Raw genomic sequence first — 10,654 nt, 5'->3', positions numbered from 1 at the left:
AAAATGTCAAAAACTATTGCATATAACCTCATATAAAATTTTAGAAAAGACTATGTTCAGATATCAGCCTAGTTTATAAGCTTGTTTATTTATTATCGAAAATTCATAATTTTAATGAGACATCCAAAAATTTACAGGGAGAATTTTTATCTTTCCAAACCTCCATTTTTTTTTACCTAAATCAAGGAGACCAGCATCCTGTTGCAATAGTATACCTATAATAAATAAATCCAATATAGAAAATCTAAGCCAGACGTATATTAAATAATATAGACTATTTTCAAGGAGTATTCCATAAACATAAAAATTTCTGTTTGACAAAATGATCAAAAGCTAGACATCTTTTACAAGTCTTTATACCACAACGATAGCTCACCACTTTACCACTTGAATCTTTACCACGACAGTACTTTAAACCACAGGGGTACCATCCTACACAGGCATCATAACGACAAGTACAAGGTTTGAATATATCACTAGTGTCAGAACATTTACCATACTTAGTTGGTGCCAGTTTAATCATGGCTGACATCATGGTGTTGTAATCTTTTGATAAAGCTGAAATATAATATAAAATTATGTATAGTTTCTTAGTTTCAGTTCTTTCAAATATTTTGTTAACGTGTTTTTAGTTAAAATGCTTTTCTGAATAAAGTACTAATAATCTATATTGCAGGGCTATTAAACAATGATATAAGACAACTCACATCTTGATATGGTTTTCAGATCATCTTCATTAAAAAACGTTGATTCTTTCGCTTCTCGACAAATATTGAAAACATGTGGACTTATCACATGACTTTTATTCAGGTCAACTGAAAGGTCAAATGAATGAACTTCTTGGGGCCTTTCTTCCTCCGGTGTCCTGATAGCTGTTGGGTTTTTCTAAAATATAACATTGAAAGGTAAGAAGGTGTGTATATCATTTTTTTTATTTGTCATTTAAGTGAACCCATTGTCAGTATGATATAGGCATTAGGCATAGTAAGACTTTGGTAAGCAACAAACAGAAATGCTAGATCTCTGTCATTGAGAAATTTACAGAATTTTCCAAAAATTTAGAAGGAAATGGAAAGTCCAAAGAAATGATATACTACTGTACCTGACGAAGTTTTGACATGGCATCTGAGGAAATGAAATCATTTTTAGAAAATCTAGTTATAAAACATAAAACTTGAACAGATCCTGGTGGTTGTCCTCTTTCTTCTTCACCAGGAACATATGCTCGGAAAATCTGGGCTTCCTGCAAAAAAAAAGACTTTGTAAGGAAGCAGAATTCATATTTAATTTAGATAGGTCAATCAGTCGGTACTCCTGATTGCATCAAAAATATAACAAAACAAAAAAGATCAAAAAGCTGATATAAACAATATTAATTATGCATGAATTTCTTTAGTCTATACACAAGAACATAGGCATGTAGTGGTTTCCCCCGTTACAAGTTACAAGAACATACCAAAGCTTACTAAAGTTATGCAAATCCATCTCCTTGTTACATGCATTATATGAGAGCGCAGCTCTCTCGACGGCAAAGCCATCGGCAACGCCGTTGAGAGCAAAGCTCTCTATAATGGTAACACATACATATACATCAATTCGTTTCAGAAAATTTATGCCCCACGGGTAGTAAAAAAAAAAGTGAAAAAAAAGATGGCGGATCATGGGGGCCGCCATGTTTGTTGACAACTAGATCGCAGTCGTTCGGGGTAGTTTCGGAGTGAATATTCTGGAATTCTTTAAATAAATTACGACAATTGTTTCAAACACAGAAAGGGATTTTTTGTACCAACTTAACAACCCTTAAGTTTTATTTTTATTTTTCCTGGATATTCTATGCGTCATTAGGAATAAAATGACAGCTTTGACCTAATTTCCCAAGACTTTCTCCCAAGCAATGATGGCAGCTTTGTTGACATCATACGTCACGTTATAATGACGCCATCATTTAGATGATTACTTTCACCTTAAACAAATTTCTCTAGATACCTTATAAAAGATTGTCTACAGATCTTTTATTCATAGAAGATTACTTTCACACATATGATTAGAAGACAAAGTAGTTTGCATTACATACAGATTGGGTTGAATTTCTTTTATTTAATCATTATTAATTAGTGTTATTTTATCAATAACCTGCGCTCTCATTCAAGGCCATGCCTTCATTCATATTAAAGTATAACTGTTGAAGACGTTATCATACTTACAGATTTGAAATCTATGAACTGTGTAATCAAAGAGCCATCACTACTGGGATATTCTAAAGTTATGGTGTCTGATGACACATTTGATTGGATGCTTTCCACTAAAATATCTCCGCCACCATTTTTCACATTCACCACAAGTTGGGTGTGACAAATTTTGATTAAAACACAAACAAAAATGCTGTAAGATAAGCTGGGGATTAGACTCATTGACATATTCGTTGTTTACAGGCCTTCAAGAGAAGGAATCTCATGTGAAAAGCCAAATAGGCTAAATTTTGAAAAATTGTCAATTTTGTTCTTCCATTTTGGATACTCTTTAAAACCCACATCAAATGGTTTTGTTATTTTTTCAGTGAAAATCACTTTAGACACAATTCTGTATTTTCATAATCGATACAAATTTGCAAAACTAAATTATTTACCTATATAACTAGTTAATCAAGATCTTACTAAATGATAAGAAATAAAATAACAAGATGAAGATTTTGTTGGAGATTATTTTACTGGTTAACCACAAATTTAGTAACTGTAGAAAATTTATAAATAAAAAACGATAGATGTAATACTTTTTGGTAAGCAATTAATCTTTAGGTTGATTTTGATATCAATGACTTTTTTTTTACTTCTTGGAAGAAATTCACATATAGTTTTACCTAAATAATATGATAAACATCTATTAATTCGTTTTTTGATTTTCATTATTTAAATTTTCTTACGTTAGCCTTAGGAATAAAGAGTAAGGTCTTAGGAATAAAAGTGTTACGACGTTTCAAAAGGTGATATTTTTTGATTAATTTGTAGCAAATGTATATAAATTTTATATATTCTGTCAGCATTTGGGGTCTTCCTTTTAATGGTGAGATTGTCATGCTGTGATTTTGGTCTCCGAATGTTCAAATTAAGATTACTTTCGTGACAATGCCCCACCCCACCCTCTCTGAATTCAGTGTCAAGTGTCAGTGAGAGGTTTCAAGTAATTAATGTTGTTTATATTGGTTCGCCATACTGTCTAAATAATATTCATGTGCTGAAAGCAGAAATATAATCCTTTGGGAGAAAAATTCACATTGTTGGCAAACATTGGCCAAATCCATTATTGAAGATAATTCTAGAAACAAAGTGAATATTCATTATTATGTAGGTCAACAATGTTGGCCATATGACTCAATGTCATCAAAGCTGTAACAACCTCAGGTTAATATCTAAGTTGATAGATTTTTGTTCAGAAATATTGAGATCAGTCACCTTTTTGTACTACTTGGTGGTAAAAGTAAATCTATAGAACTTTGTATTAATTAAATATAATAATCAATAGAGTCTTTTCTTCAAAATTTTATATGAGAGAATAATACAAAATTAAAACAAAGTTTTTAGACATCTCACCTGATTTAACTATCAGCTGGGTTTGGTCATTTTTGGTTCCCTTTCCAGGCAAATTATTTATGATTTTCTTAATAAAGATACCAGTAGGCTACAGAATTTTTATGACTAGGCCTATTCCATACCATATGTCAAATTTACTTTTTGAATTTTGTCTTAGATCCATGGACAAGATGACAAAAAAAGTTGTGGGATATCAGAGATATCAGGGGTTTTGACAGGTGTTTTGTACCAATACTTGTATAAATAATAAGCCTAAGCTTATTTGATTATTTTTCTCAAGGTATACAAGGGAAATTTTTTAGGCAGTAAGTGTAATTTATAATCATGATTATTTTTTTTTTCAGACGATGGCAGAAAAACAGGGTCCATCTCCAGGGTACCAAGAGTCTAATTCTGGGTACCCAAACCACCCTGGTTACCCACAAACATATCAGCCAAAACAATCTGGTGCCTCGGTATGTTTAAGCTTCCTTTTCTCTCATTTAACAATTTGTTTCTAGCCTGGAAGTTCAATGATGTCATTGATGGTCATGTTCTTTATGAACAGTTTTAAGATACATACAACTTTCTAAAAATGATCATTTTTGAAGGAGTCTGTGGAATAAGAATTGGATTCAACCAAGTGCATAATAAATTTATAACTCAAGCTATGTTCATAAACACATAATTACAAAAGAGTGATTGTTAGATTGTGTCTTCTTGGCAATTAAGTGTCATAGGCTTGAATTACAAATACAATTCCTAAATTTTCTCAAGTGCTTAATAGTGACAAGGTTTCTACTATATTTCCTCCTTCCTTCTCTAATAAATGATAATTATTGCAATAAATCATTGGATGAATATCGTATAGTGTTTTGAATCACAACTTCAAGAATCGTCGCAGCTCTAGTATTGTATGTCCTCAATCATGACTTATACCTGATGTTGTAGGATCTCTTCCAAATGCCATATTTAATTTACTTGATGTATAAAAGAGCTAGGATTTATTTCAGAAACCAATAACTGTTCAGGTAGAAAAAGAAACTGAACATGATTCAACAGTAAGAGTTAAATATAGATTGATATGCTTGTTGGTGGTGTTCACAATCGGTTGGGATTCTGTTGAAAATACTTTCCTGTTTTCAATTTTAAGAGAATACTTAGGGCAAATTTGATGACAAATTTTACATTGATTCATGTTTACTTGATGTTATTTTACTGTATCTTTACTCAGAACTTCAGAAATCTGTGAATCACTTTCTTCTTTTCAATTGTTTCAAAGGAGATATTGAGGACAAATTTAACATTGATTCATTTTTATTTAGATACGTAATTTAGTTACTTTACTGTAACTTTACCCAGAATGCTTGAGAACCTGTTGCATGCGATTTCACTATTCCCCTTGCATGTCTCAGTGCCTTATCTTCAAACTTTTGTTTTAAGTTACGAAAGAGGGATCATCATTTATTAAAACTGAAGCAAAAGGTTATGGATGAATTTTTGATCTCTTCTTCTGTTTATTTCTGTCCATTGCTATTTCTGAGAAATTTTGGTTTCTTCTTTCTCCCTCATGTAGGAAAAATTGTATACTTTAAGCAAAAGCCTACTGTGAAAGTTTCATGAGAACATATCAAAGGGTTGAAAGGGAAAGATTCACCATTTTCAGGGAGTTAATTTTACCTTGATCTTAGAAACATGAATTGTTCAGCTTTATTCAGATGCCCCAATTTTCAGATAGAAGCTTTCTAATGAAATATAAAAGTGAAATTCCTTGTTTGAGGTTTATTTGAAGGAATTATGCAATTTTTGTTAAGATCTATGTGTAAGGCCCAAATTAAATTTATTTTGAATATAATTATGTGATATTTTCTTTTTCAGCACAGTAGTGGAGGTGGATTTTTAAATTCGTTAAAATCTGGTGTGAAACAAGTAGGAAAACAACTTGGTAAAGAGATAGATTATTGTTCTAATAAACTCAATACAGCTTTAGATACCAATGCTTCTGGGACAATGTTGGTAGGTTTCCTTATGATAAGCCAGTTTAGAACTATACGTGCGCATGTACAACACGCGACTTCAGAAGCACACATATTGCATAACTTAAAATGAAAAAATTCAATTCAGTTGTATTTTTATCTCACAATCCCTGATATAAAAATTGTTAACAATAAGAAAACTAAGAAATACACAATTTATGCCACTTGAATTTAAAATGAAAGAATTTCTTATAAATCTACCTAAAAAAGGTCTGATTTATGTCCAAAGTTTTGTGTATGATAAAAAAATATTGTTAATGATAGTCACTATAGAGTTGTACTGTTTATATTTGTAGGATATGTTTAAAAATGGTAATGTGGTACAGCTAGTATCACGAGCCAGTGGAAGATGTCTACAGATTGTATCTTTACCTGATAACTCACTTATTGTTGATGGACATGGCCCGAGTGATCCTAAGGCTTTCTTTAGTGAGTTTAGTTTCATATGCTATTAAAAATTGTACAACTTCTGTTCAAGTAATTGTCTTTCTTCAGTAACGTGTATGTTTCATTTCTGAGACACTCTGAACTTGTATTATTTTTATCTCAATTGATAATTTTCGTGTGAAAACTTTACTATTTCAGCTCACTGGACAGTAGTTAATGAGGGACAGAATCAGGTTCGTCTTCACAACAACAACAACTATCTTTGCATCGCTAATGGTCATACTTGTTTAGCTCATGTGGTAAGTAGGCTAATTGGCTAATGGTTATACTTGTTTAATTCACGTTGTAAGTAGGCTAATGGTCATACTTGTTTAATTCACGTTGTAAGTAGGTTAAAGGTCATACTTGTTAAATTCATGTGGTAAGTAGGCTAATGGTCATTCTTGTTTAGTTTATGTTGTAAGTAGGCTAATGGTCATACTTGTTTAATTCATGTGGATAGGAGCTTCAAGAGTTATTTTCCTTGATTTAAGTTATAGGTAGTGTTGAAACGGTTAATCAGGTCTGATTTGAGATAATCGGTTAACCGTCAATTTTATAAGAAGTAAGTTTTATACTTAATTGTGAAATATGTACACTGATTCGCGGTGACTTCAATGAGATACACTGAACCCACAACTGGTATAAAAACCTTTGATCTGTTAGAGACTGTAGCAATGAGTGAACTCTGTCAGGCCCGCTCGTAATCTTACAACGAAGTGTTTGTTTGGTATCTGTCGATTTGTACCGACAATTCATGGGGAACTAGCCAAAATCTTCCTGAGTACTCATTTTCACTTACTCTAGTTTAGTTAACGATGAATTACCGCCGCAAATGTGGGTTTTGACTCCTTTTATAATCTTTAGTAATTAACCGGGTAACTAACGGTTATTGCAGACGATAACCCAGTTCGTAAAATTCATTAACCATTTCAACACTAGTTATAGGTATCTTCTACCTGACTCTTAGATTTGAATATCAAGTTCAGCAGAGGTCAATTCCTTGAAAGATCTGAGAGTATCTATAAGATAAAATATCAGATGTGTAATAATGAGCTAAATAAACTTTCTGAAATATAATGTAACAGTTAGCTTAGCAATACCTATTGTCAGTTTTACTGGGTTTGTCAAATTTCAGAGAGTCCATGTGATTAATATTGTATATTTAATATATTACTATGTGTTTTTAACCTATTTATTTAGGGACCAGGCGTTACTCAAGGTTTAGAAACTAAATTCCAACTGACACAGACAAACCAGTTTGTAATTTTTGAATCTTTGAAAGAACGTCACCGCCATATTGGTATATTATCTGATGGTCAATTAAAACCAGCAGTGGCTACAGGAAGAGAAGATCATGCTCAGTTTGGTGTTAATGTTATAGTAAGTATATATCTAAAGTGGAACCTCTTTTTACTGCATTTTCCGTTTTTCTAAACTCAAATTGAAAAGAGTTCATTAATGTTACATGATATATGATCATGGAAAACACTCATGAAAAATTATGAAATTGTGGGCACATATATATCTTTTATATCTGATAGTAAAGTTTTAACGACAAGATGTGGGTTTTATGTAGCAGTTGGTCTGTGCATGTTGTTGTATTATATTTTGACATATGTTCTTACTCTCTCAAATCTGTGTAGAAATGTTTAATTGTAATGAGTTGTTAATTTTCTGTTTTCAGTATACACCCTACCCTACATCTAATGTTACAGTGGTTAGCAAATGAATCTTATATCAATGGATCTGGGAGCTCTTTTATTGGATATATATACTGGTACATAAGCCGAAAAACTAAATTTTCTTCTGTTCATGTCCCTGATTGTTTGCAGAATTCTTTTGTTTTCTATAAAAATATAGCCCTTTTGGCTATATATGTATAGTTAGTTTTGTTAGTTCCTGACTAATTTAAGGGTTTTTCATTTTACCTCGGTGGTTCCTGCAATTCTATATCTGCATGGTAAAACCATGAAATTGTTTTTTAGGGATAGTCCCTGTACTACAAACAAAAGCTACTAACCGTTAACCAATTTCACTGTTGATAGGAATAATTAGACCAAAGAAAAAATCTGATTATCAATTCTAGTTAAATGAAAATGAAAAACTTTTCTGCACATCTTGTTAAATGGAATTGAAATTTGTGTTTGAAATTCTCTTCTAAGGCTTTTTTTTGTTCACGATAATGATCTTGTTTTGTTAATTGATCTGTTGATTTTTCTGTCATTGCCTCTTTTTACACAAGGAACACAATTATCCTGGTTATCTAGTCTCTAGTCTTTCATATAGTAAACCACTCTATTTTTAACTTGTGTTTCAGAAATATAAAAACTGAACTTGAAACATGTTGTTTATCAGAGTTTCACACAGTGAACACTATGTTAACAGTGATAATATTTTGTTATTGTAAAATGTATATTGTTAACTGTATTGTTAACAACTCTTCCTTTTATAATATTTGATCAAGCATGCTTCTGTTGTGAAATTATTTTTCAAGCATAGATGTGACCATTTAAAAAATAAATAACTTGGTGAATTTTACCACTATTTTATTTTATCAATAATAGATAATAATTGAAGTTAACTATAAACAATATGGGGAATTTATACTAGAATATATTTATTATTATGAACGTTTTCTTTCAAGGAATAAGAGTAATGTTAGTTATGTTAGATTATAGAAAATTAAGCCAGTGCTTGAAAAATGAAAGTGTGGGATAGGTTCTAATGTTAGTTAATGATTACTGATTTTTTTAAAAATTTATCCAATAAAGTACAGTCATGTTGAGTGGATCAATAATACTGTAATATAACATGTTTTATAACTTTTCAACTCGAGTAAGACACTTTGGTTTTAGATATAATACTAAGCAAATAAGTTTATTAATGGAGCTTTCCTCACAGTTTTAACATTATAATTTTACTCTGACAGCTGATAATAGTTTTATTTCAATATCAGCATCTGTTATCAATTTTTTATTAATTTGTTGAGTTATATATATATAAATAGATTAAGTTCTATTATATTTTGATTTTGATTTTTACTAGTTTTTCATATTATAATTTACATATGCTGGACAACATTTATGTTATAAATATCACTGTCTTGAATTAGTCCCAAATATTACAAGTGTCAGTAGATGTAATAAAATCGTGTTGTGTCGACTGTTTGTGTAATATGTGTTAAGGGAAATCTTATTGAATTAAGAAAATATTGATTAAGAAAACAAATTATAATACTCATATAAGACATGACCTGCTTTTTAAATCATTAAATATATTCTTATTATTATGTTATATTGCCAGTGTGGTAGCAGTATATGATGTCCTCTATATTGATATCATTAATTTAATGGATCTGATAATAATTACTGTCCAACATTTATCCTTTTTGACAAATTGAATGGGCTTTATATAGATCTGATTTCCTTTTGTTCAGAGTTTGGATTTGAATTGTTTAAATTTGATTGTTGAGAACATGTTACAGTTCTCCCTTTGATTTTTTCTATATGATAATATATAATTTGATTTTAGAAAATGCTCATTGTTAATGGAATGAAGATATTTTAATTATTATTTCAGGGCTGTGAATCAAGATTTAGTTTTGTTAGAAATCTGATTGTTTTCTCCTCTTTTACAATAAACTATAATAATCTTTCTGTATTGTTCTCTTCTATTCTTATACATGTAGTAAGTGGTTTGTTGAGCGGAATAACAGGCATAGTTTTTGTATGGGTATCGCAGGATTGATCTGTGCATTTGCTAAGAAACTTCCATTAGATTCTCAAGTAACATATTTGTAAATTATATAAAGGATTAAGTTTTATGTACACCATGACGTGGTCTTTTTTCACGTGTAATATTTCACCAATGAACATTCCATGATATTTTTTCTCTCATTCCCAGTTCTTAATAGCAATAACACTTTAAAAATAACATTTAAAATGGGTTTTCTTTATTAATATATTTATTGTCCTGATAGAGTTAATATACAGAGACAGAGTATTATCAGTTATTAACAATAGGTCATACTATTAGGTTGACTGGAATCAAAGTAGGATTACTACATATAGTTATCAATGGAACAATTTAAGAATGAGAGCATTTTCAACAAATTTATAAATCCATAGAGGATTGGATGAATGTATCATTGTTATTAATGTACATGTATATAAGATATATATTGGCACATGATAGTAGGTTAATGACTAATCTACAGTACATTATGGTTGACTCTTCAGTTAATCCTTTCATTGTGAATATAATCATTATTCATTTAGGTTTAAAAAACAATAAATATTAATCAATCAATGTAATACAGTTACATATAAAAAGATATGAACACTATGAGTATATGAAATGATACCATTTAACTAGAAACTTCTTGTTGTCATCCTGAATACAACAACCTTGTACAAAGTATTCTTTAGATATTCCTTAAGTTCAGTTGTCCGCTTTTACAAAACTGTTTCAGAAATCATTTTACTTGATCATCAGTCCTTTGTTGATATGGTATAGCTCGTAACTAAACAGTTCTCAAAGTGTTTCTCACTGAATGCAGGTAGAACCATTCATGAGAACCAAACCTTGATGTCTAAAAAGAAGGGTATTTCAATATTGCTTGGA

At 30.6% G+C, this 10,654-nt stretch overlaps 2 protein-coding genes across 2 annotated transcripts; one reads left to right on the top strand and one right to left on the bottom strand.

Annotated features, from left to right (window-relative positions):
* Positions 1-289: 289 nt before the first annotated feature.
* Positions 290-2,513, bottom strand: LOTGIDRAFT_186451 (hypothetical protein; the record flags this gene model as incomplete). Its single annotated transcript, XM_009051117.1, has 4 exons — positions 2,205-2,513; positions 1,103-1,243; positions 708-885; positions 290-558 (listed from the first exon to the last, which is right to left on the bottom strand). Coding segments are annotated over exons 1-4 (801 nt in total), but the record flags the coding sequence as incomplete, so codon positions are not given.
* A 406-nt stretch (positions 2,514-2,919) lies between these two features.
* Positions 2,920-9,858, top strand: LOTGIDRAFT_230861 (hypothetical protein). The gene is made up of 9 exons (XM_009051116.1): positions 2,920-2,980; positions 3,932-4,042; positions 4,580-4,627; positions 5,445-5,582; positions 5,899-6,031; positions 6,188-6,288; positions 7,232-7,411; positions 7,716-7,748; positions 9,611-9,858. The coding sequence occupies exons 2-9, from the start codon at positions 3,935-3,937 to the stop codon at positions 9,776-9,778; spliced, it is 909 nt and encodes a 302-aa protein (XP_009049364.1). The 5' UTR covers positions 2,920-2,980; positions 3,932-3,934; the 3' UTR covers positions 9,779-9,858.
* The last annotated feature ends 796 nt before the right edge of the window (positions 9,859-10,654 follow it).

Source organism: Lottia gigantea, assembly GCF_000327385.1.
Source record: "Lottia gigantea unplaced genomic scaffold LOTGIsca_16, whole genome shotgun sequence".
Taxonomy (NCBI): Eukaryota; Metazoa; Mollusca; class Gastropoda; family Lottiidae; genus Lottia; species Lottia gigantea.
The sequence above is the reverse complement of the archived record's forward strand: the minus strand, read 5'-3'. Positions and strand labels throughout refer to the sequence as shown.